Source organism: Choloepus didactylus, chromosome 7 (genome assembly GCF_015220235.1).
Source record: "Choloepus didactylus isolate mChoDid1 chromosome 7, mChoDid1.pri, whole genome shotgun sequence".
In the NCBI taxonomy this organism is placed as follows: Eukaryota; Metazoa; Chordata; class Mammalia; order Pilosa; family Megalonychidae; genus Choloepus; species Choloepus didactylus.
Genome location: NC_051313.1, coordinates 90,407,287 through 90,434,984, shown reverse-complemented (window position 1 = coordinate 90,434,984; position 27,698 = coordinate 90,407,287). Strand labels below are relative to the sequence as shown.

At 37.5% G+C, this 27,698-nt stretch overlaps 2 protein-coding genes across 2 annotated transcripts in view; both read right to left on the bottom strand.

The window, feature by feature from the left end:
* EYS (eyes shut homolog) overlaps positions 1-27,698 on the bottom strand; it is a 1,792,869-nt gene that overhangs the window by 114,913 nt on the left and 1,650,258 nt on the right. The window contains 1 exon segment of the mRNA XM_037844664.1: positions 27,104-27,276. Coding sequence (XP_037700592.1) covers positions 27,104-27,276 — 173 coding nt within the window.
* On the bottom strand, positions 24,729-25,671 carry LOC119539653 (tropomyosin beta chain-like). Its single transcript, XM_037843328.1, has one exon. The coding sequence runs from the start codon at positions 25,639-25,641 to the stop codon at positions 24,787-24,789; it is 855 nt and encodes a 284-aa protein (XP_037699256.1). The 5' UTR covers positions 25,642-25,671; the 3' UTR covers positions 24,729-24,786.

The window sequence follows — 27,698 nt, the reverse complement described above, 5'->3', positions numbered from 1 at the left end:
AAGCATCCACCTTTTCCTATTGCCTGGACTAAGCTAAGTAATGCAGAAATAATCTGTTCCTTAAAGATGTTAGAATACATGTAACCACGTCATCAAGGTGTTTTTTCAATAGTAGATTTTCAATTACCTTCCCAGATGCTAATATAGTAATTAAAAAAAAATGGTTTTCATGTCTAGGGCCAATTTGGGTAATTATAGTTTGATAGAGAAAAAATCTATTTTCTTCAAGTTTTAAAGTTTGTTTGCAATGGCCATACATATGTTAGCGTCTATAAAAATTCTACTTTATCTATAATTATGCTACATTCTCATCCTAAATCTTATTAAAAATGTTTTTGCTTTTTAATAAGCAAAAGACTATCAAGACTTTTAATTTTTTTGAACTTTACAAATAATCAAGGTCTTTATACTTTATTTCTAGTCTATTTCGGCTTCATCAATAATGCCATTTTTCTAATTTATTTTGGTTTATTCCAGTATTTTTCTAATATCTTAAGATGAAAATTAAATCCTATGTATTGTCTCTGTTTCTATCTTATTTCTTACAGCTCTGCCCTTCATAATTCCCCCTTCCTATGTTATTTTTATTGATATAATGGCCCTTTTTTAGAAAATTTCTTAGTATTGGTACTAAATTATTATATTTTATTTTTATTCTTGATTCCAATCTTGTTTCAGAGCTGTAAGACACCAATCTCCAGGCTCTTGCCTGATCCATATGGAAGAAAGCACAAATGAGTAAGTACTCCAATCAACCCTACTGGTATTTCCTATATCCCAAGACTCCACTTTTACCAAGCTGCCTACCAGCCCAGTTGGAAATAAAGGAAAATATATTTCCAGAATCTCTTCTCCTCTCCATTTATAACTTAATTATTATATATGATATGTGGGTTCTAAATAGAGAAAATTGTTAAAATCATTGAGGGACAGAAAATAAATCTTTAGTATGTGGAAATATGCATGGTATTCTTGAGTAGGAAGTTTTTATATGCTAAACTTGACAATAATCACAGAATTATTTTATAAATTCAATGTAATCTTAATTGAAACATATGAAGGCATGGATTGAGAGTCCAGGATTAGACAGAAATACATCTGGAAAATTTTTATTATAAGATTGGCTTTTTCAGATTAATGAGAAAAATATTCCCAAATAAACTCCATATCCCAAAATAAACTCCAGCAGGATCAAAGATTTTATTTTTAAAATGAAACCCTAAATGTTTTAGAAATAAAAACAAAGGGTCAATATGTTTATAATCTTTATAAATTGGATGTTAAAAAAGGAAGCAGGAAAGAAAAAGAGTGGTAAGTTTTGCTACTTAAAATTTCAGAAGTTTCTTTATGCTCAAAATGTGGGAAAACAAAGTCAAAGTCAAATGGATAATATTCTGTTGTACAGATACCACATTTTGGTTATCTTTTCATCTGTTGATGGACTTATGAGTTGTTTCCATTTTTTTGGCTATTCTGAATCATGCTATGAACATTTGTGTACAGGTTTATGGACATACATTTTCAATTCTCTGGGTTGTGTAACTAGGGGTACACTGCCTGGGTCATATGGTAACTCTATGTTTAGCATTTTGAGAAACTGCCAAACTGTTTTCCAAATTGGCTACAGTATTTTACATTCCCACCAGAAATATATGAAATCCTGATACAGGCTTCAACACAGATGGACCTCAAAAGCATGATGTTAAGTGAAAGAAGCCAGTCTCAAAAGGCCACATGTTGTATGATTCCATTTACCTGAAATGTCCAGATTAGGCAAATCCATAGAAAAGAAAGTAGATTAGCAGTTGCCCTGGACTGGAGGAAAGGGGTAACGGTTAGTGAAAGCAATTGGATATGGAATTTCTTTTTGCGGTGATGAAAATGTTCTGAAATTAGATAGTGGTGATGGTTGCACAGCTCTGAACATACTAAGAACCACTGAATTGTACACTTTAAAAGGGTGAATTTCATAAGTGAATTAAATATCAATAAAGTTATTAAGAAAAAGACAAATGGAGGTAGGAGACATCTTTTTATCACAACATGCAAGATGGCCAGAACACATTTTTCCTAATTACAGAGAGCTCACTCAGAAGCATAAAGCAAAGACAAGCAATTCAAGCAGTAGTGTGCTAGTAAATGTGTAACAGACATCTCTGGGTGTGGTGGGGGAAGCCCTGATTTGTAGCGTTAGTTGATTTTCATGTTGCAAAGATTCCTGCCATGGCCAATTTCAAGCTACAAACTGCACATGGAGTTGGAAAGAGATGCCAACAATCCACTCTCAGGATCTGGTAGAAGCCAGTTGCAGCACACACTGCGCACAAATGAAAATGGTCACATGAAGTGAATAGGAGGTTCACAGACAAAGAGATACAAATGACCAATAAACATATTGCTCAGCCACCCTCATTATAAAGGAATAAATTAAAACAATGGTGAGTTCATTTTATTTTTAACCTATCTGATTAAAGAGGATTTTGGGAAAAGGCCCTCTCTTATTTTGCTAGGAGAATAAATTATTTGAAAGGCAGTCTGGAAAGATCTTTCAAAATAAAACATGCATATATCATTTGACCCTATAATTCCTTGACAGAAAATTTCCTTCTGCTGGTGACCTTCTGGGGAAATAGAAATTTTGTATGCTTTTAGAGGAATATGAAATGTAATTATTTAAAAGTAATATGAAGTCTCTAATCCTGAGGAATGTTAGAAAAGAGATTCAAATAAAGTTATTGCAATAGACTTGTTTAGGAGCAGGGAATGTTTATGAAATATCTGATATTAGTGTAATGTAGGAATAAGAAGGTAAGATTTAAACAGCAATGAAATAAACATGGCATATCAGAAACTAGTGCTAAACAGTGTCAATAGTCACTGTCATAAACAAGTAGAAAGAAAATATTATATCCATTTACTATGTGAAAAATCATATCTATAGTTATGGTGTGGGAAAGAAAATAAGGAACACTTACGACAAAGTGCAGATTTTCAAAATAGTAATAGAAGGATTGAATTCATTAGGAACCTCAGTTGCCTGAAGAATGATGACATATCCCTTAGCCGACCATAGCATATGAATTTAATGCAATTCAATTCATCAAATATTTACTAGTCTACTAGCATAGTACATGAAAATCACAGCACCTAGTGCTCTGGAGGAAATAAAGATGTAGTCCTTTGTTATAACCTGGTCTGGTATCATTCTCTGGATTTTTTTTGAAAGAAAAAATTCCTTTTAATGAAAAGGAATTTTTCCTCCCGTCAACCCATCCCACCTTTCAAGACAATAAATTTAAGGGTAGGGACTGTATTCGTTTTCTATTCCTGGCAGTATCTGACACTGTTGCATTCCAACAGTTCACATGCAGCATTTAATCAATATCTGTCAACAGTACTGTCTCATACTGACAATGATTGAACTAAAAAAAATAAAGTATAGAAACATTTCATAAAAAGGAACACCACATTTTGAACAAGCCCTAGAACTATTATAATTTTTATAGTTACTAGTTATGTCTTTCTTTTTGAACTTGCCTACACATATTCTGTTCTTCTTGGGTACCCTGGTTAAAATTAAAACCAGATTGCAAATTGATGGGGATTTTCTCATTTGAGTGAAGAATTTTATTATTGAATTTTTTTCCTTGATACCTAGATAAAACCTTAAAAATCCATCTAAAATAAGGTAGATTATTTCTGTCTGTGTCTCTTGCAGTTAGCATTCTGTGAGGTTGAGTTGGCAAATGTATGTCCAGACTGTGTCTTGGCCATGAAGTAAGAAAGGGAAAATATATACATGCACACACACAGACACACACACACACACAAAGCACATACGTACGTATGTATGAATCACAGGTGATTGCAATGTAATCACCTGGCACTTGAATCTTTTAATTAGGCAGAAGCATGAAGTTAAAGTTGATAATTCAGGTAACTAATTTTTTTTCTTGTATTTGAATTCATTGTATTGGTGTAACCATCTTTCAAGTTAAGAATTGCTGGCTTAACTTGGCAGGTGAAATCACTGCCCTCCCCAGTACGTGGGATCTGACACCCAGGGGAGTAAATCTTCCTGGCAACGTGGAATATGACTCCCGGGGAGGAATCTAGACCTGGCATTGTGGGATGGAGAACATCTTCTTGACCAAAAGGGGGATGTGAAAGGAAATGAAATAAGCTTCAGTGGCAGAGAGATTCTAAAAGGAGCCAAGAGTTCACTCTGGTGGGCAGTCTTACACATAATATAGACAACCCTTTTTAGGTTCTAATGAATTGGAATAGCTAGCAATAAATACCTGAAACTATCAAACTACAACCCAGAACCCTTGAATCTTGAAGACAACAGTATAAAAATGTAGCTTATGAGGGGTGACAATGTGATTGGGAAAGCCATGTGGATCACACTCCCCTTTGTCCAGTTTATGGATGGATGAGTAGAAAAATAGGGGCAAAAAAAAAAAAAAGGCACCCAGTGTTCTTTTTTACTTTAATTGTTCTTTTTCACTTTAATTTTTATTGTTATTATTTTTGTGTGTGGAAATGAAAATGTTCAAAAATTAATTTTGGTGATGAATGCACAACTATATAATGGTACTGTGAACAACTGAACTGCTTTGTATGACTGCATGGTATGTGAATATATCTCAGTAAAACTGAATTAAAAAAGAAAATAATTGCTGGCTTCCATTTGTTAATATTTTGTTTAGGACTTTGCATCAATATTCATGACCAGCCTGTGATTTGTTTTTTCTTGTTAATTTCAATATCAAGATTATACTTGCCTCATAAAAGAGGTTGGGAATTTTTCCCTCTTGTTTTACCCTATGGAAGAGTTTATATAATACTAGTGTCCTGTCTTCCTTAAATATTTAGAAGAGTTCATCGGTGAAGGCACATGAATTTGGAGTTTTCTTAGTAGAAAGGCTTTTAATTATGAATTTAATTCCAGTTTGCTTTTCTTTTTATGCCAGTTTTAATAAATTGTATTTTACTCATTTTATATATTTGATCTTATTTTTCAAATATATTGACATAGTCATTCATCATATCCACTTAACGTCTGTATGATTTGAAGTGATGTTCCTCTTTCTATTCTTGGTTTTGTTCATTGTGCTTTCTCTCTCCCACTCCAATTTGTCTTGACTTGAGATTTAACAATTTTTAAGTCTTCTCAAGAGCCCACCTTTGCAGAGAATAAAAAGACTTTGGAAAGCCCTTTTGAGGGACTGGGGAAAAATGTGGAAATATTAAGCTTCTCCACCTGGGAAATTCCTGATATTCTTGCAGGCACTAGGGACTAATAATTTAATAGGTCAAACCTTTGACTTCGAGGCTTGCACTTATGAAATGTGTTCCTGAAAAGGAGAAGCTAAGCCTATACATAATTATGCCTAAGAGTCTCCCCAAGAGAACCTCTTTTGCTCAAATGTGGCCTTCTTCTCTAAGCCGACTCTGCAGGCAAACTCACTGCCTTCCCCACTATGTGGGACTTGACTTCCAGGGGAGTAAGTCTCCCTGGCAATGTGGGACATGACTTCCTGGGATGAGCCTGGCCCTGGCATTGTGGGATTGAGAAAGGCTTCTTGGACCAAAAGGGGGAAAAGAAAAGAAACAAAGTTTCAGTGGCTAAGAGACTTCAAATAGAGTTGAGAGGTCATTCTGGAGGACCCCTTGATAGATGTTAGTGTATTGGAATAGCTAGAAGGAAATACCTGAAACTGTTGAACTGTAGTCTAGTAACCTTGATTCTTGAAGATGATTGTATAACTGTATAGTTCTTAAGGTGTGACTCTGTAATTGTGAAAACCCTGTGACTGACACTCCCTTTATCCAGTGTATGGACAGATGAGTAAGAAAACAGAGACAAAAAATAAATAAATAATAGGGGGGGATAAGGAGTATGGGATGTTTTGGGCATTCTTTTTTAATTTTTATTCTTGTTCTTATTTTTTTTGGATAATGAAAATGTTCAAAAATTGACTGTGATGATGAATGCACACCTATATGATGTTGCTGTGAACCATTGGTTGTACACTTTGGATGATTATCTATTACATGAATATATCTCAATAAAATTGCATTAAAAATAAAAGAACCTATCTTTGGCTTTGTTGAGCCTTTCCATTTTTACTTGATTTCTGTTTTATCTTCCGTTTGTATCTCCATTTTGTTTTTCCCTGCTTACTTTGTTATTTTTGTTGTTCTCTTTTCTATAATAGTGTTCAGATGTAACTCATATAACACACTATTCACCTATTTAAAGTGTACAATCCAATGGATTTTAGTATATTCAAAGAATTGTGCAAATATTGCCAATATCAACTTAAGAACATTTTCATAACCCCTCTGCCAGTTTGGATATATTTTGTCCCCCAAGAAAAAGCCATGGTCTTTCAATCCAATCTCATGGGATATTGGGATTAGGTTGTTTCTGTGGAGATGTGACCCACCCAACTGTAGGTGATAACTCTGATTAGATAATTTCCTTGGAGGTGTGGCCCTGCCCATTCAGCCTGGGCATTGATTAGTTTATTAGAGCAGCTAAGAATGACTGTTTGGAGAGGAGGTGCAGCTTAGAGACATTTTGGAGAATGCCATTTTGAAACGCAACCTAGGAGAAAGCAGACACCAGCCATGTGCCTTCCCAGCTTTCACAGGTTTTCCAGACTCCATCGATGTTCTTCAGTGAAGGTGCCTGTTGCGGTTTGCTAATGATGCCAGAATGCAAAATACAAGAAATGGACTGGCTTTACAAAAGAGGGTTTATTTAGTTACACGGTTACAGCCTTAAGGCCATAAAGTGTCCAAGGTAACACATCAGCAATCATGTACCTTCACTGGAGGATGGCCAATGGCAAGTGGAAAACCTTTGTTAGCTGGAACGGCATGTGGCTGGCATCTGCCTGCTCCCAGGTTGCATTTCAAAATGGCGTTCTCCAAAATGTCAGTGTAGTTTCCAACAGCAGTCTTCAAAATGTGTCTCTCAGCTGCGGCTACTTTCTCAGCTCCTGTGAGTTCTTCAAAGTGTCCCTCTTGGCTGTAGCAAGCTCACTCCTTCTGTCTGAGCTTATACAGTACTCTAGTAAAATAACCAAGTCCCACGCTGAATGGGTGGGGCCACACTCCACGGAAACCATCCAACAAGAGTTATCAGCCACCGTTGGGTGGGGTGCATCTCTGTGGAAACAACCCAATCCAAACGTTCCAACCTAATCAACAACAATACGTCTGCCCCCACAGGACTGCACCAAAGAACATGGCTTTTGCTGGGGGACAAATACATACAAACTGGCACAGTCTACCCTCTGGGCCCCAGAAAAACATGATCTTTCCATATACAAAATAAATTCATCCCATCACAACATCACAGAAACTTAAATAATTTCAGTAACAATAGTAAGTACAAGATCCCATCAAAATCAACTACAGGCATGGTCAGTCCTAAGGCATAATTCTTCTTTAGCTGTGGATCTGTGAAACTTAGAACAAGTTATGTGCTTCCAATATACAAAGGAGGGACAGTCATAGGATAAACATTCCCATTGCCATAAGGAGAAACTGAAGGAAAACAGGGTTAACAGGACCAAAACAGTTCCTAAAACCCACAGGGCAAACTCCATTAGATTTCAAAGTCTGAGAGTCATTTATAGAACAATGTTGAATCCTTGGGGCTTGAAGGAGTGGCTTTCCCAGACTTTCCAAGGTGCTGTGCATCAGCCCTTTTCTCTCCAAATGCTGGGGTGAGTGCTCCAGCATATCCACACACTGGGGAGACCACCTTCTTGGCCCCAACCTCCTCAAACATCGGGATGTCACCTGGACTTTGCCTCTCTGGGGCAAAGGCTCTCCCCTCTCCAAACAGTGGGGTGGTGGTCAGGCTCTCTCCAATGCTCTGGGAATGTGCTCCATCCTCTCTCGGGCCTGGAGTGAGAGCACTCTTCCTGAACATCCAGGTGGAAGGCCCACCCTCGACCTCCGGGGCAAACTCACCCTTTCCATGTGTGTGCGCCACTCCACTCTCCCAGCCCAAGACCTCTTGATTCCAGACCTCAACCTCCATGGCTCTGTCTTTGAAGAAATTTTTCCTTCAATTTGCTTCATATCTGTCTCCTCCAGTCCAGATCAGCATTGTCTCCATCTATAAAGATCTCGCAAAAATTCTGTTGGGTTGCACAGTGATTAAAGCCGTCAGACAATAGGACTTTCCACAAATCCTTTTTTGGATGAGTCTATCTCCAATCCTGGCTTGTACTGAAACAGTGGTTGGGTTCCATGTTTGGTTAAATCCTCATGTGGGACTGAAGCTTCTGGGGTTCCACCCCCTGAAAGCCCAGAGTTTTTCAGGCCATCAATTTCTGATCTCTTCATACCCAAGAGTTCAGTTCTTAGCTTATCTCTCTTCACTCACATTTTACTATAAGCTGCAAGGAGAAGCCATGCTATATCTACAACTTACAGTTTCAAAATCTCATCAGCCAAGTATCCCAGCTCACTGCTCTCAAATTCTTCCTTCCATCTGACACCAGGGCTCAATTTTGCCAAATTCTCTGCCATTTTAAAACGAGGATCACTGTTCTTCCAGTTTGCAACAACACATTCATCATTTCTGTTCAAGGCCTTGTCGGAAGTATCTTTAGAGTCCATATTTCTACTAACAGTCTCTACAAAGTAGTCTACGCCTTTTCTATCAAGATCCTCACAATTTTTCCTGAATCTTCCCCCATCCATTTTAAAAGCCATTCCAACATGTTTGGTATTTGCAAAATCAGCAGCACCAGCACCCTACTTCTGGTATTGCCCATTCAGCGTGGGCCTTGATTTGTTTACTAGAGCACTATATAAACTCAGACAGAGGAGTGAGCTTGCTACAGCCAAGAGGGACACTTTGAAGAATGCATGGGAGCTCAGAGAGCAGCTGAGAGATACATTTTGAAGACGGCCATTGGAAGCTGACACTGACATTTAGGAGAACACCATTTTGAAACACAACCTGGGAGCAAGCAGATGCCAGGCATGTGCCTTCCCAGCTAACACAGGTTTTCTGAACATCATTGGCCATCCTGCAGTGAAGGTACCTGACTGTTGATGCATTACCTTGGACACTTTATGGCCTTAAGACTGTAATTCTGTAACCAAATAAACCCCCTTTATAAAAGTCAATCCATTTCTGGAGTCAGACAACATCACGAATGCCAGGAGTCCCATATCCTTCCCCTATTCCACACCCTCCTCATGTGCATTTAGCTTAGGTGTATTGCCTTTGTTATATTAAAGGAAGTATAATACAATTTTCTGTTAATTATAGTCTCCAGTTTGCATTGATTGTGTTTCCCCCCCCCCAATTCCACCCTATTTTTAACACCTTCCAATGTTGACATTTATTTGTTCTACCTCATGTAAGAACATATTTGTACCTTTTATTACAATCACTGAGCACCCTAGGTTTCCCTGAGTTACACAGTACCAGTCTTTATTGTTCATCTTTTGTTCTGGTGTCCCACATGGTCCCAGCCTTCCTCTTTCAACCATATTCACAGTCATCTTTCTTCAGTGTACCTACATTGCTGTGCTTCTATTTCCCAAAATTGGTTTCCAAATCTTTCACTCCTGTCTTTTCCTTTCTGTCTGCAGTGCTTCCTTTAGTGTCCCCTGTAGGGCAGGTATCTTGTTCACAAACACTTTCATTGTCTGTCAGAGAATATTTTAAGCTCTTCCTCATATTTGAAGGATGGTTTTGCTGGATATAGGATTCTTGGTTGGCTGTTTTTCTCTTTCAGTATCTTAAATATATCACCCCACTTCCTTCTTGCCTCCATGGTTTCTATTGAGAAATCCCCACATAGTCTTATCAAGCTTCCTTTGTATGTGATGGATCGCTTTTATTTTGTGGCTTTCAGGATTCTCTTTATCTTTGATGTTTGATAAACCGATTATTAAGTGTATTGGTGTAGGCCTATTCAGATCTGTTCTGTTTGGGTTACACTGCATTTCTTGGATCTGTAATTTTATGTCTTTCATAAGAGATGGGAAATTTTCATTGATTATTTCCTCTATTATTGCTTCTGCCCCTTTTCCCTTCTCTTCTCCTTCTGGGACACCAATGACATGTACATTCTTGCTTTTCATTTTGTCCTTAAGTTCCTGAAGACATTGCTAATATTTTTCCATTCTTTTCTCTATCTGTTCTTTTGTGTGTAGGCTTTCAGGTGCCTTGTTCTCCAGTTCCTGAATGTTTTCTTCTGCCTCTTGAGATGTGCTTTTGTATGTTTCCACTGTGTCTTTCATCTCTTGTGTTGTGCCTTTCATTTCCATGGATTCTGCCAGTTGGTTTCTCGAACTTTCAATTTCTACCTTTTGTATGCTCAGTGTTTTCATTATATAGTTTAGCTCTTTCACCATATCTTCCCTAAACTTTTTGAATTGACTTAGTATTAGTTGTTTAAATTCCTGTATTTCAGTTGAAGTGTATGTTTGTTCCTTTGACTGGGCCATAACTTCATTTTTCTTAGTGTAGGTTGTAGTTTTCTGTTGTCTAGGCATGGTTTCCTTGGTTACCACAATCAGGTTTTCACAGACCAGAATGGACTCAGGTCCCAGAAGGAAGAAATATTCAGTAACCAGTTTCCCTGAGGGTGTGTCTTAGAAAATTGGTACACCCTGTGATACCTCAGGTCACTGTGCTTTTCTGCCCAGCAAGTGGCACCTGTCAGACTGTAATTCCAAAATGGTGTAAGGAGATGTGGCCCATGGCTGTTTTCCCGTAGGCTCCAGGGTCTGGTTCTGAATGGAAGGTAGGCAGTAGAGCTGGCCCTACCTCTTTCCTCTTAGAGAAGATAGACACCCTAGGGAGAGGTCATTAGCATTTCAATGGTTTCTCTGCCTTTATTATCTCCACCCCTATCTGGGTCAGAGCACTGGGAACTCAAAATGGCAGAGGCTTTCTCCATTGAGCTGAAACAGGGACAGAAACTCCCCTTTGGGGTTAGTCCCTGGTGACCCTCTGGCTCTCCAAGGTCAGTCATCACCCAAAGCCTCTGTCTGCTTGTTGGGGATTCATAGTTTGTGGCGAGCAGTTCCCACTCGCTAATTAAAACCTCAGTTGGAGCTCAGCTGAGCTATATTCACTTGCCGGGAGAGAGCTTCTCTCTAACCCCACAGTGCTTTGCAGCCCGGGCTATGGGGGGAGGGTTCTCCTGGCTTTGAGCCACAGTTTTTACTTACAGATTTTTATTCTGTGAGCTCGGGCATTCCTCCCAATTCAGGTTGGTGTAGGATGAGTGGATGGTCACATTTGTCCCCCCACAATTATTCTAGATTATTTACTAGTTGCTCTTGGTTTTTCATTAGTTGTTCCAGGCAGACTAACTAGCTTCCACTCCTCTCTATGCTGCCATCTTAGATCCTGTACCATTATCCATTTTTTTAATGTATCAGTCTATTTGTTTCTTTGAATCTAAAGTTTGTCTCAAATAGACAGCATATATTTGATTTTTCAAAAAAAAAATCCATTATGACAATCTAGGCCATTTGATTGGCCTGTTTAATTCATTCACAATTAATGTTATTGATATAATGTATATATGTCTGCCATTTTATTTTTACATTTTGTTATCTATTTTTCTCATGTTTCTTTTTCTTTGTTCCTGGTTTTCTACTTTCTTTTTCATTAAGTGAATATTTTCTAGTGTAACATTGTAATTAATTTCATTTTTTCACTAAATTTTTGATATTTTATTATATTTTCTTTACAACATATTTTAATTATTTTATTATATTTTCTTTAAGCTTTTATTTAGGACTTATCATATACATCTTAGCTCATCAGATCTACTTCAGAATTATATTAACTTAATTCCAGTGAGATATAGAATTGTTACTACTAAAAAGCTCTATTTCCTTTTCCTCCTTTTTGTGTTATTGTTGTTATGCATGCTACATCTATATAAGTAACAAACCCAAGAATGCACTGGTATAATCATTACTATTTATAATTTTCTGACTTTTAAAGGAGCCGAGAGAAAAAAGGAGTGCAAATATATATTCAAATTGCTTTTTACATTAGCCAAATTGCTATTTACCCTTTCTGTTTCTCTTTATTTGTGTCTGTGCATTCAAGCTACCATCTGGGGTCATTTCTTTCCTCCATTACAACTTTGCTTCAACCAATCTCTTTTTTCTGTTATTGTCAAATATATTACATTCCCATATACTATATGCCCGTCAATACAATTATATACATATTGCTTTTTAAATCACTGATGAAAAGAAAGTAGAAGAAATACGCATTTGTACTGTCATTTATAATTGCTTAATTATCTTATGTGTATGCCTTTTTTTTTTTTTAATGACTATTTACTGTCTGTGGTCACTTTTTTTTCAGCCTGAAGAACTTCCTTTAGTATTAACTGTAATGTCTGCTAGAAAGACTCTCAGTTTTGTTTATCTGAGAAGTCTTTTATTTCCCCTTGATTTGTGAAAGATGGTTTTGCTGTATATAAAATTCTTGGTTGACAACTTTTTCCTATTTCAGTATTTTCAATATTTGATCCCACTGCTTTCTATCCTCCATTGTTTCTGTTGAGAAGTCAGTTCTCAATCTTCTTGTTATTCCCTTATATGTAGTGAGTTGTTTTTCTCTTGCTACTTTCAAAATTTTCTCATTGTCTTTGTCTTTCAGCATTTTTACTACGATGCATCTGGGTTTGAATGTCTTTGCTGTTATCTCTGAGTTTCTTGGATGTGTAGACTAAATGATTGTGATCAAATTTGGAAAGTTTTCAGCCATAATTCATTTGAATAATTTGTCTGCTCCTTTGTCTCTCTTCTTTGTTTCTGTTACTCCCATTACATGTATGTTGAAGCACTTAATGGTGTCCCACATTTCTCTGAGGCTCTGTTAATTTGTCTTCATTATTTTTTCTGTGTGTTCTTTGATTTGTGTAATCTCTGTCAATTTATCCTCAAGTTTGCATATTTTTTTTTCTGTCAGTTCCCATTTTTTTTAAAAATTTTTTTCTCTTTATTGATGTCTCTACATCATGAGACATTATTAAGACATTGTTAAATGCTTTCTTTACTTCTTTAAAGCATGGGTTCCTTTAGTTCTGTGAAGATATTTATAATAGTGCCTCTGTCTGGCATCTGGACACTCTTACAGCCAGTTTCTGTTGCCTGGGTCAACCTTTTCTGTTTCTCCACATGTCTCATAATTTTTTATTGATTACTGAATATTTTGGGTAATATATCATAGCAAGTCTGGATACTGATGCCCAATCCTCTGCCTTAGGGCTTGTTTTTGTTGTTGTTTATTTGTATATTTTTTGCAACTTGGCTGGACTATTTTTAGTATGGTCTATTTGCCTTTAAGATGAAGCCTTGAAGCCTGTGCATAGTTACCCTAGGATGACAGCGGTTTTAGCAGGACTCTCTTTGACTGTCTCTTTGCCTTATCTGTGTTAAGCTACCTGCCTTGTTTGTATCACACCCAGCTATTAGGCTCAATTAATTGCAGGGTGATGGCTCTATTGTTTTTACAATACCCCGAGGAATAAATTGCTCCACAGCCTGATCCAATTAAATACAAGGGTAAATTTTGAGGCTAGTCTTTTGACCCCCAGAGAGCTCTTCTTGGCTGTTTCTTGGCCTTAGGTTTAGCTTGTTGCTCTAATGGAGCTACCAGTTTCCTTTTAATCGCTCACCACTAAAATCTCCATTGTTTTTGAGGGCACCCTTAGCTTTGATCTTCCTTATACTCTGTTACAAATAAAGTCAGTTCCTTTGAAGAGAGCTTTAAAGCTCTCTGTTCTTATGTCTTAACTTCTATCCCTGGAAAAAATCTCTAAGCCACAGCTCCACAGCTGGAGCAGGGACTGTGGCCCAGTTCTCTCATAGACAACCCTGCTCATAAAGCAGTGCCAGGTGGTTGCAGTAGTCTGTGGTCTTCTCAGCTTACCTCTCCTAACATGGAATTTCTTCTTTGCAAGTGAACTCGGTGAGGCTATTGAGGGCCCCAATGTTTTTGGCCTGCCACACCTGGGGTAGAGACTCCATTCGATATGCGGGCTGGGTGGAGGAAGGTACCCCCCAAGTGCTTGGTATTGTTTAGCTAACATCTTAATCATATGGTAAGACTTGATAAATGATTTTTTATGGGCTATTATTTTTAAAAAGACAGTTATTTCAGTTTCTGCTAAAATAATCAATAGTTATTTACATCATTATATTTTGCTTTAAATATAATTGAACCTTTGTATTTGAAACATAATCATATGATGCAGAGAAACTGAAAAGTTAACATGGGCTCCATAGTCAAGTTTAAACGGTTCTAATGAGAGCTCTACTACTAATTAGCCAGTCCTCATATTAGTTATTTACCTTTTCTAATTAGCAGTGTCCTCACCTATAAAATGGGGATGATAATAATAATAATAGGTATACTATGGACTATTTTGAGGATTAAATGAGATACTTAGAATAATGTCTGTAGTACAAATGCTCAGTTCCTGATAACTCTTATTTACCATTTCATAATTAACTATAAAGAAGGAGACACGAAATGAAATGAAAATGAAATGTAAACACTAAATAAAACTGCATTTTGAGTCAACAGAAATAAGTCATAATTTATTTTCCCTATTACCAATATAAACTTCTTGAATTGGAATCATAAAATTGAAGAAGGGGATCATCTAATTCAACTCCATCATTAGTTGATGAAGAAAGTGAGATGCAGAGAGCTGAAGCAACTCGCTCAAGGTCACACAACTGGTTGTTTCTGACCTTGCACCTGAATTCAGCTCTCTTGGCTCCCAGTCTAGGGTCTTCCCATCACACAATGCTAACAGTTAATACTGTCAGCTTCAATTTAATCAGCTATAAAGTGATGTGAGGATTTGTTAGTTAATAAAACAATATCTGAGTTTGCTTAAAACTATGATGCTCATTAATTAACAGCATGCAGATGTTAAAGGAATGGAGTTGACGCAGCTGTAGCACAACATACCTTTCTGCTCTAGAGAAATGAAGGATGAAAAAAAATGAGGTGTTCTTTTGCCTTCTATATCTAACACGACTTTTAAATTTTACTAAGAAGCACATTTGGAATATAATCATTTCTAAGTTTGCTCTTATAAAGGTGGCTGCTCTGGAAATAGGCTTTTGTCAAGGGGATATTTTTTTATCAGGTTATAATTAGACTTCACTTAATATGCCCATAAATTTGCAGCCCTTTGTGTATTGCACAAGTGTTCTGATATTCTCCTGTGCCATCAGTGCAAGTGTTGAATAACCAAAAAATGTTTTGGATATTGGTAGAGAGGCACTTTAGGTCTTTCAATTTGCAGGTTGGGAAATTGTGTAATTCCCTGAGTATCATAACATTTGGGAGAAAATGGTTATTGACACTTTCCATTCTCCTTTTGCTACACTGATTTGGTCTAAAATTCTGTAACTCAAAATCCAGGACTGTAAAGATGCACTTTTCTCAGGTATTTGTTTATTATAACAAGCCATGGAGAATAGAGGTATAATGGAGGCAAGAAACAGGCAGCTCTGTAAAGGGATTTTACAATCCACTAAGAAAAGACCTTGGAAGTATATATTTTTTAAACATTCTGGTTTTAAAGCTTATACAGTCAAACTTAAAATGCAGTAGATACAGCTATCTCAGGAAAAATAAACTTCACCGTGGTAAAGAAAGCAACCCTGACAAGAACTGCGGGGACTTACTTCGCAGAGCAGCCACTGTGATATTCCTTCAGGAAAGCACCCTTTGGTGTTTGCTGTCAACAAGGTGTATGTTAAGCCATCTACCTGAACAGTGACAGGGACACACTCCAACAAGCAGAATTATCAGCTACTCACCCTGATGACAGCTTTTCTTTCTGCAGAGCTTAAAGACTTGGGGCAGAAAGAGTCTTGCTTTAACAATTTCAAGCTGGTTTAATACACCAGAACAAAAAAGATGAGATTCAAAAATACCCTTAGCCCCTTTAGAATGGTGAAGAGAATTACAAAATGTCATTTTTGAGACTGAATCATCTAGGTGCAATATTTAGATTGGCCCTCTGGAAAAGATTGGATATTCTCTGCCAGGTGTTTATTCATGGTTGTAAACAAAAATTGGCAGTAAAATGCTGACTTTCAAAGAGCTGTATTATCTTTATGAGCCACTAACACACTAATTATACACCAAAGTGTTTACTAAGGCTGATCACAGAGACAGGAAAGAGTTAATTCACTTCCAGCAAATCTCTTATTAGGATCAATTTGTATCATTAGAATAAGGGAATTATAATACACATGTATTTGTCTATCAGTTTGCTCAATAGAAAAAATTTAATATATATTAATGTTTGAGCTTTTCCAAGATATTCTTGTTGGCTCTTCAATTATTTAAATTTTAGAAATGAAAAGGAAGTCAGTTCTTAGTAATCCCTACAAATATACTCCCCTTCAAAAAAAGAGGATTCAAATAGTCCTTCAAAAATTATTAGTCACATTACATAATTCATATGCTTTGAGACATGAGCCATACTTCTGTCCCTTTTATACTTCACGTTCAGATTCAGGGTTTATAATATTATTGTTACAGCCAAAATGTAATCTTGACTTGATCATCTCAGATGCTTTTCCTTACCTTTGGATTTATCATTTATTTCTCAGTAAGGCAAGGTGTTCCGGTTTGCTAATGCTGCCGTTATGCAAAATACCAGAAATGGATTGGCTTTTATAAAGGGGGTTTATCTGGTTATAAGTTTACAGTCTGAAGGCCATGAAAATATCCAAATTAAGGCACTGACATGAGTATACTTTCATTGAAAGAAGGCCAATGTCATCCAGAAAACCTCTGTTAGCTGGGAAGGCACGTGGCTGGCATCTGCTGATCCTAGGTTGTGTTCCAGCTCCTCTCTCAGCTCCTGGGTATTATTCAAAATGTTGCTCTTGGGGCATTTTGACCTCTCTTAGCTTCTCTGGAGCAAACTCTGGGCTAGCATAAGTCTGCTTTCAATGGCCGTCTCCAAAATGACTCTCGGCTGCAGCAGCACTGAGTTCCTTCTGTTTGTCAGCTCTTTTGTATGGCTCCAGTGATTTAATTAAGACCCACCCTTTATGGGTGGGGTAACACCTCCATGGAAACTATCCAATCAAAGGTCTTGCCCACAGTTGATTGGGTCACATCTCCATGGAAACACTTAATCAGTAGGTTCCAACCTAATCAACACTAATACGTCTGCCCGCACAATATTGCTTTAAAGAATATGGTGTTTTGGGGGACATAATACTTCCAAACCAGCACACAAGGGAAGGCATAAGGAATCTTAAGCATTGTGAAGATCATGTTGATGTTGGATACTTTGGAATCTGAATGGATCATAGGTACATGTGGAGCCATGGTTTGGTGACAAATTATAATTAATTGGGGAAATATTCTCTCTCTCTTCTCTGTGTGTTTCTCTCTCTCTCTCTCTCTCTCTCTCTCTCTCTCTCACACATTCTTTGCCAATTTAATCTTCGTGTCACAAATTGTATAACTGTAGGAATCTTGGACTTCAGTGGTCAAGTAATTAACCATAGACACAGGCCATGAGCTTACTGGAGTTGATGGTTAAATTATTTTTACTAATTAATTCTATAATAATTGGAATATTAAAAAATACTCTTGCTGGACTAATGTTTTTCCTCTAAGAAATTGTTTATTTGTCTGAGTTGAAAAGTCAAAGGTGTTCTTTATCTTGGAATTTCCCTATTAAATGATGATGCCTCTGAAAATGTTAACCTTTTCAGGTTCCATTGATCTTATTAAAATATATGACATATAATTTTCTGCCCATGCTGACATCTACCCAATATTATGTGTGGAAATTCATATTAAATGATCCTGTGGTTCTTTATCAAATGTTGAGTCTTTCTCAGGATGCTTAAAATATTGAAGGGTCATCATTTGGAGAAAAGACAAATGAAGCTAAAACCAAGTCATTTGATTCATTAGGGAAAATGAAAAAAAAAACTGTAAGTGGTAAATGCATAATATAATTTTAATCATTTTGATTTTTATTAAATTATAATACAGAGAAGGCAGTAGAATTAGTTCCCACTTATACTTATTCTGCTTATTTTAGGACTAAGTGGACTTATCTGACTCTTCATGTTTGGGGATCCCTACCACAAATGGTCACATTTCCATAAAAGGGCCATAAGATATGCACACATTTAATTTTTTTACTTTCTACAAGATTGTTGTTGGTATTAGCTGAGGTTTCAGTCACTTTCTTCCTTCATAATTTTCCTGAACTCTTTTCCACAGCTCAGTTAGAATGAGTTTAGAGGATGCAGATTTAAGTACACTTACTTGTATTGGGGTGAGTGGGTGGTGTAAGCAGCTTTTGAATAAGCCTACACATTTTTCCCTCTAATAATAAAAACCAATTGGAATTATATAATAAATTATAGAGATGATATGCTTTCCACACCATTCAAGCATAATTTGAAATCAGCCTCTCTAAATGAGTTATATGGAATCAATGGAAGTAATAAAAATCGCAGGCCATGTTTGAAAGGAATTGTCTAGACTGGTAGTCTCTAAACATTTTTGATCATGTACCATATATATCAGAAAACACAAAAGACAAAATGAAAAAATTGATATAAAAAAAGAGAACTAATATTTTCTTCCAATTCCATTTCTATTGTGGAAATGGCATGTATCTATCCCGTTTTGGGAACCACTAGATTGGTGTACTTGGTGAGAGTATTGTTCTGTGAGAAAGAAGAATTCTTAGAGAACACTGTGAATTCCTGATAGGCCAGTAGACTACCAGGTAAATTTTAAAGAAAAACTGAAGGTAGAAAGACCTAGATTCCAGATCTACCTACTGTTCATGAACAATATCACCTTGGATCTAGTTTAAATAATTTTCCAAGCCTCAGTTTCCTTATCTGTACAGTGGAAATAATTGCATATCTCATTGGGTTATGTGGATCATATAAGAAGATGAACGTAAAGCACTTAGTTCAATGCCTGGAATATAGTAAGCACTCAATAGATAAAACTTCATTTTACCAGACTCTTTGTTTATGGGTCACCTTGCTGCACCAGCGTACTATGGAAACCACTTTGGAAATGCTCAAGCCCAGATTATTCATTCATTGATTATTTTATTAGTTCACTAATTCAAATTTGTCAAGCACTTATTGACTGTCTCCTAGGTAATAGGCATGGTACTAGGCTTAAATGAATTTTCTGAGGAAGTTTTAAATCCTTTTCAATTCAGAAAAATTTGAGAGCATTCCACTTGCCAGGCATTGTGTTCAGCTCTGCAGATATGGTAATGACCAAGGCAGAGCTTAAGGTCTGAGGGACGGATGTGCAAGACTTATGGCCAACATTTAAAATGTAAATACAAAATAGTGTGAGCAGCATTTGAAGGGCAGGGTGGTGGTGAGTAGAGGTGTAAGCTGGGGTCTGCCCATGCCAGCCTTGGACATCATTTTAAGCAGGTTTTAGCTTACTCCAAGGAAAACGGGGCAATTTCCAAGCTCTAAGGGATGGAGTGAGCAACAAAATGTAAGAAAAGGCACAGGATGACTATGCTGGCAGATATAAACAAAGAAAAATTGAACTGAATAGCTGCCATCATTGCACCGACTGGTAGGCAATTTATATCACACACAGGCAACTCCATCCACCGTTTTTCATTCCTAACAGTCGATGGATTCCATTGCCACTTTATAAAATGTCGACTTCACAGTTTTCCATGTAGCATAAATTTACTCAGAAACTTATCAATTTTCCCTTCCTGTGAAGATTTTTTTTTTTTTTTTTAAAGTACAACAAATGTGTTTGCACTCTCTACTGCTTGGTAACTGTCAGATACCTCACATTAGCATAGCTGTTAAACTTGATGGGTGTGGTAGGATCTGATTGTATGCAAAAATCTGACTCTTTGTGGATGGGCCCAGACTGACAGGCCTGCAAAGTTAAATTCTTTGGTGAGCTGCAGGATAAACTGCAGAGGTTTACATTTCCACACATGGTCTACAAAATCAATTTGCCATAAACATATTCAGGAGGGACAATTCCGCCCCTGTGTGTAGGCTACCCATTTTAAAGATATTTTTAATAAGCAGAAAATGCTTGTGTTGGGAGGGAGAATTCCATGAGGTTGCTAAACCATGACAAAGTGCTGGAATGAATGAAAAGGAGACCATTTGGCTTTTAGAGTTTAGCTTTCTACTGTCAGTGGTCCAGAGATGCACAGTTAGTAAGCCTTTGATAGTGACTATTCCTTGTTCTCTGTTTAAAAGCAGACAACAGATGCTTGGCTCCTTAGGAACTGAGATATGAAAATCTACTAACTAATTTGATGTTTAATTTAGTTGTCTCATAGAGGTAGTTTTATGATATGAGGTAATGTCTTATAAGTAAGATGTAAAATTTGCTTTTTTATTATTTTGCTAATTTGGAAAAATAAAGTATTTCATTTTACTGCTTACCATATTTCCTTTACAATATTGAAATAATATTCCTACCACACTTTCATCTGGCTGCAAAAATATTTCATAAACTTTTAATTAATTAAATCTACCAGACTGAAATAAAAAAAATAAGGTAACATAAGAAATACTACACTCTCTGTCTCTGAGAGGAAGTCTAAGGGTTTATGAACTGTACCACAGAAAAACACATTCTTAAATTTAATCCATTCCTATGGGTATAAACCCATTGTAAGGAGGACCTTTTGATGAGGTTACTTCAGTTAAGGTGTGTCTCACTTCAGTCAGGATGGGTTTTCATTCTACTACTGAAGTCCTTTAGAAGAGAATGAAATTCAGACACAGAGATAGAAAGCCACAGATGGAGCAGCCAGAAGCTGAACATCAGCGGAACCCAGAAGAGAAAGGAGAGACCAGGAGATGCCACCATGTGCCTTGCCATGTGACAGAGGAACCGAGGATTGCTGATAGTCAGCCCAGAAAGCCTGTCTTCAGGGAGAAAGCATCATCTTGGTGATGCCTTGATTTGGACTTTCTTTTAGCCTCAAAACCTTAAGTGAATAAATTCCCATTGTTTAAAGCCAAACCATTTCATGATATTTGCTTAAGCAGTCTAGGAAACTAAAACATGAACAAAATCAGGAAAATTTAAGAAAATGTATCAGGATATATAGTTCAGGGAAATCTTGATACTGATTATACCAGCTGAGATTAGTTTTAGCTGCATATAACAGATAATCCCCCCCAAAACATAGATTTAAACAAAATAGAAGATTCTTTCTCTCTCATTAATCAAAAGTCTGATACTGGCAATCCTATGCTGAAATGGTAGTTTTACAGTCATCAGGGATTTAGGCTTCTTTGATCTTTTTCCTTCACCATCCTAGCAGGTATCTTCCATTCTCACTGTACCCCATGGACCAAGATGGCTTCTTGAATTCAAGTCATCTCATCCACATTCCAAGATTCAGAGGGTAGGAGGATGGGTGGGGGCATGCCCTGCCTGCCTTAAGGAGTTTTTCCAGAAGTCAATGCCATACTTCTAATACTTCTGGTTGGCCTGAAGTTAGTCCCATGGCCACACTGTGATTTAAGGGAGCCTTAGAAATGTAGATTTTTAGCTGGGAACATTATTGCTCCAAATAAAATCACAGTGTATAAATAAAAATTGAAAGACTATAATGCCCAGATGACTAGCTGACTTTGCCAGAACTGACATAATTCTCCATGTTGAAATATCTTGTTTTCTTGTTTTTAATAAGTCCATTTTTTTTTAAACCAACACCAACATTTATCATTGACAGAAAGCATGATGCCTTTAGGGAGAGGCTATGGTATTAAATTTAGACATATGAGCAACTTTTAATCTAATGAAAGCCTTTGACCAGAAAATATTTTCCAGATGCTTATATTTATTTTAAGACTCATTTGTTCATAAGCACAGGAAACTAGTAATAACTACTGGAACAATAACTGTAACTTTGCTCTGCTAATATCTTCACTTACATAAATAGAAGAAAAGTGCAAATTCAATATGTCAATGGATTTGAAAGCAACAGTCCATTAAGGCTATTTTGAAGAACATTTCTGTTTACACTGAAATATATACGTATTTTAAGTCCTGCTATTTTATATGTGCCAGCCTAAATTCTTCTCTACACAGATACTAACATAGAAAAAAAAATGGTGATGTGCACCTTGCCACTGAAAGGCAATTCCCTCAGTTCTTAAAGAAGAAAAAATTCAGCCACTCAAAAACTGCCTTCAACTAATTGCAAGGGGAATTACTTTCCTAAACACTTTTTTGTGTGGTCACAATCACCCCCGTATTCTTGCTCCCCTTTGGGATTGAACTTAATCTTTAAACATTTCTTTGCAACCAAGAGCTGGAAAATATAGAATTTAAACATGGTGGGAAATGAGCGATGTTGAGATGGGTTGAGCAGCAGGGTATTCAAACAACAGTTGAGTAGGAGAGAAAAAGCTGGATGAAATCAGAGCGGATGCTATCAAAAGAGTTATGAGCTTACATGACAGAAAATTACATGTACTTGAAATATGCCATTACAAAATGCCATCCTGACATTAAGCTGCTTTATAGAGGTATAATGCCCTTAAATAGCCAGTGATTATCTGTGTCCCTGGAGTACTGCTTTCCTCTATGGTTTTGAAATACCCTAGCTTGTCTCTAATCACTGCAAAGAGTGTCACCAACTTAGATATATTCTTAAAAGGAAATTAATCTTGATTTCCTAAAATTTCTCTTTTTTAGCTGGAATGGAATTTCAACTTTCTTATCCAAAGTGACAAGATGTGACAGTTCCCCAAGAGGGTGAAAATCCCAGTTGTACCACCCTTAACAAACGAAACCACTTGCTATATGCCAAGTAATGTGTTAAGCACTTTACATGTGTTATATCATTTACTTCTAATGAGAATCTGTGAGGTATATTCTATTATTAGACTAATTGAAGTTGAAGTATGGAAAGACCAAGGGAATGAACAAAAGGGTTTTTAACCCAGGCAGTTTGAAAGCCTATCTTCTCATCAACATGTTTTTACTGCTTTCTTGAAAGAGTGGTGTTCCACTGAGAGACCTAGATTGGGAGGACAAGGAAAATTAATTAAGAACTATTTCCAGAAGGGGCACAAAAATTCAAGAGATAAGATAAAGAGTCACCCTTTTGTCTTTAAGATGATGTGGTTAAGAAAACAAGAAGAGATCATTTCTGTATAGGAATAGGCAACAGGGAATGTGAATGAGAAGCACAAACTTGGAAAGTAAAGCTCTTTAGAAAACAAGGCAGCTGCAAATTTTCCATTTGCAATGTTTGTTTCTCCTGACTCCAGTTATCACTGCCATAATCATTCAAGAATGAATTCCCAGTGAAAATATAAACAAGGTAGGAAATGTCATAATTATATTTTCTATTATATCCCAAAGAGTGAATTAGGATGGTAGATATGGGCATAATTTGAAAGAAAAGTGCTTATATTGTAAACACAACTGCTGATGAAAGAAAACTGGCTGACTTTTCATCCTCTGACATTAACAAAAAGGCAAATATAAAAAGGAATTCACAGATATTACTCTGCACCTGTTCTACACTGTAGTCGTAATTGGGCAACAACTATTCTTATGGGTTAGTTCCGTTGGTTTGCTCTATGCTTTCTCTATGGGATAAATATATTTAGCATGGTCTGGACAAGCTCCTGGTCAGATTTGCAACAGTAAATTGTGCATAAATTTGGGGGCACCACTTCATCCTAGTTTGGTGAGTAAAGAAAGCATTGATTCCTGCTTGATGCAAACTTGGTTTCTGGAGGGAACTGACATTGGGTGGACATTTTTGTGATTGTTATGGAGCGCTGATACATTAAGGCTGTATTAGAGCTCTTGTGCTCTGCCTCATGTTCTCTTGGCTTCACTCTGGTTCCAGCTGTGCTACTGTTCTGTACAGCTTTGATCAACTTTGCACTGACAACACCTCGTATCAAGCACACACTTCACCAGCCACATGCCTTCCCAGCTAACAGAGGTTTTCTGGATGCCACTGGTCATCCTCCAGTGAAGGAAGGTACCTGATTGTTGATGCCTTACCTTGGACACTTTATGGACTTATGACTGTAACTGTGTAACCAAGTAAACCCCCTTAATAAAAGCCAATCCATTTCTGGTGTTTTGCAATCTGGCAGCATTGGCAAACTGGAACAGAGCCTGATAAACTTTGTATAATTTTTTCTGTCTTAATAATCCATGAATATCTGCATCTTTGGAACTCTAACAAGACTGAGATGGGAATAAGCAAACCTTATTTTTTGTAAAGATGTGCAGACATGCTTATGAATCTTCATTTCCTATTTCATATGGTCAGTCTTATTTTCAAGTAGGAAGCAAAACTGATGCTTTGTCCCTTGGTGATTGAATTTATGGTGACCAATTGCATTTTCTAATAGCTTTTGCCTAATAAGAATGATTATGGCTAAGAAATATGAAGATTTTGTAGGAAACAGCAAGACTACAATTCCATCCAGCCTATGATGCTTTTTTTGGTTATAAAAGAAACTTGGCTAACTTCTAATATAATCCTGCCAAACACAATGAAATTCCTAGTGCTTCTTAACTCTTCCACTCTCCCACCTACATGTAAACCCTTGCCTCAATTCTTTTCAAAGACATATATATCAACGACTTTAATACTTTTTTTTTTTTTTTTTTTTTCTGGTAACGTCAGTTTTATTGGGTCTGGGGTGGCCACTATGGCCTGACTGGGGCAAGGTCAGCCCTCACAGGTTGTTGAGTTCCAGCAGGGTCTGGTCCAGGGTCTGGTGAATCTCCATGTTCTCCTCCTTGGCACTGGCCAAGGTCTCTTCCAGGTCATCGATGGTTTTCTCCAACTTTGCCACAGACCTTTCAGCAAACTCTGCTCGGGTCTCAGCCTCCTTCAACTTCTCCTCCAGCAGTTTGATCTCCTCTTCATATTTATCCTCTTTGGTGGAATACTTGTCTGCTTGGGCCTCCAGGGATTTCAAGTTGTTGGTAACAATTTTCAGCTCCTCCTCTAGGTCCCCGCATTTACTCTCAGCCACCTCAGCTCTCTCTTCTGAGCGCTCCAGCTCACCTTCCAGGATCACCATCTTCCTGGCCACCTCCTCATATTTGCGGTCTGAGTCCTCAGCGATGTGCTTGGCCTCCTTCAGTTGCATCTCCTGCAGCTCCATCTTTTCCTTGTCCTTCATGGCCCAGTTCTCAATGACCTTCGTTCCTCTTTCACTCTCATCAGCTGCCTTCTCAGCCTCCTCCAGCTTTTGCAGGGCTGTGGCCCGGTGCTCCTGTGCCCGGTCCAGCTCCTCCTCTACCAGCTGAATGTGGCAGTTCAGGGAGGCCACATCTGCCTCAGCGTCGGTGGCCTTCTTCTCGGCCTGCTCCAGTTTCTCCTGGGCATCCTTTACTGATTCAGAATACTTTTCCACTTCGTCTTCAGTCCCCTTCAGCTTCTTCTGGAGGGCCTGCTGCTCCTCCTCAAGCTGCTTGCAGCGGTCCTCAGCTTGCTTCTTGTCGGCCTCGGCCTGCTCGGCGCGGTCTATGGCATTCTCTTTGTCCAGCTTTAGCATCTGCATCTTCTTCTTGATGGCGTCCATGGCTGCGGTGGGGGGCAGGCCGACGGGCGGTGCGGACTGGGCAGACTGGGCTGGCTGCGTGGACCGGGGGCACGGGCGGTGGGCAAGGAGGACCAAGCCAGACTCGACTTTAATACTTTTTTAGTCGTGGGTTCTCATTACTTCTAGTTTCAACTTTACCGCCTGTTATATCAGAATGTGCCCCAGCTTTTGGGTTAGCACAAGCTGGATCTGTTTGCTTCACTTATGGATGTAGGTACCTAGCTTACTTTGGCAGCCTTATTCTAAAATATGGTACCAAATACAACCTGGACCAAAGGGCTTGACTTTGCTTTTGATCTTTATGGTGAAAATAAAGATAAAACAAACCTTGTACTGAGTTGGTTAAATATTTATAACAATTATTTTTAATATTTATGAAAATATCTAAAGACATTAATTTCTGTATATCAAAGCTAACATTATATTCTTAGACAACTTGTTTCTTGTAACATACCATTTTGTAACTTTTTATAAGTTTATAATCCACATACTGGGTTTTCCTAAAGAGAGGCACATGGCTATTATTTGTGATTTATTTATTGTTATGTGTTGGGGATTGAATCATGTCCCCGACAAAAGTTTTATTTGGGTCCCAACCCCTGGTCCTGTGTGTGTGAAACCATTTGTAAATATGACTTTTGAGGATGTTACTAGTTAACGTGTTCACAAATTGAATGAGAGTGGGCCTTAATCCAATATGGCTGCAACCCTTGTAAGCAAAGGAAATTGAACACAGAGAAGAAGCCACAGGAAGCAGCCAGAAGACAAAAGTCATTGGAACCTGGAGGAGAAAGAAGACACCACCATGTACATTGCCATGTGATGGAAAAGGCAAGGACCAAGGATCACATGCAGCCAGCCCCAGAATGCCACAGTCTTTGGGGAGAAAACATTGCCTTGCTGATGCCCTGATTTTAGACTTCTAGCTTCAAAACCATGAGTCAACAAATTCCCATTGTTTAAGCCAATCCATTGAATGGTATTTGTTTTAGCAGCTAGGGAACTCAAATAGCATGTGATAGCAGTGTCAAAGTTTTATTATCTTTAAACACAATTAGATTACAATAAATAGATTCGTTAATATCATATTCTGTCTGCCAAAACTGTATAAAATAATTTGATTTTATGTATAGCTCCTGATTTTTCCTTGTTACACTTTTATCATTAGATTGACTTTCAGGTTTTATAACACAGAGATTTTCTGTAGCCTTACCTCAGGGAAAACTCATTACTTCCTTTGTAATTGCTTGATGGGCATGAGAAATACTGGCTTAGTGATCAGTCTCTCTAATGGGTCTTGTCTGGACTGACTTGAAAGGAACCAAGAAAGGGACTTGACATATTTATCAGTCAGGTGCTATCCTTGATTACTCTGAGTGTCTTCTATCCTCTTTCATCAACTCCTTCCTGTGTTTCATCTTTAATAATCAAATGCTCTTACTGTTATTGCAGAGAAGTCCAGACCGTCCATAAGGGCAGATGCAGACGGTTTCTGTTGTGGATTTTAGAACACAGGTGGCACCATTTCCACATGGGTTATTTTCACAAGTTGCAAACTGGGATAGCTTGCCTGAGTAGAGCCTTGGACACTCACGAAACCAGTTTTCACCATCACTGAGAACAGAAAAGGAATTAAAAAATCAATCAGAAAGCTATTAATATCACACACACATATGTAAACAAAATTACAATTGCATCTTACATAACAAGTGGAGTTTTTCTTCCCCTTTCCTCTTTCTTTTACAACTTTTAAGTATTTTTAACTGTGTACTTTATATTAAAAGCAGATTAACAGCTTTATAGATCATCTGAAGCCATGATTTCTATTTTAAGCCATCTATTTTAATTTTTAATTTATCTCATCTTTTATTTCACAGTAGATGCCTTTCCAGGGCTTCATTAAATATGTGTGGTGCTGCCTCAGTAAAGTGTTTCAGTTGTCTATTAGAAAAAAACACTATCTTAAGCTTAAAGCTCAGAGGAGAATTTTAAGCTAGTGATAAGCTCCCTACACTGAGGACAAAGTCCTCCAAGAG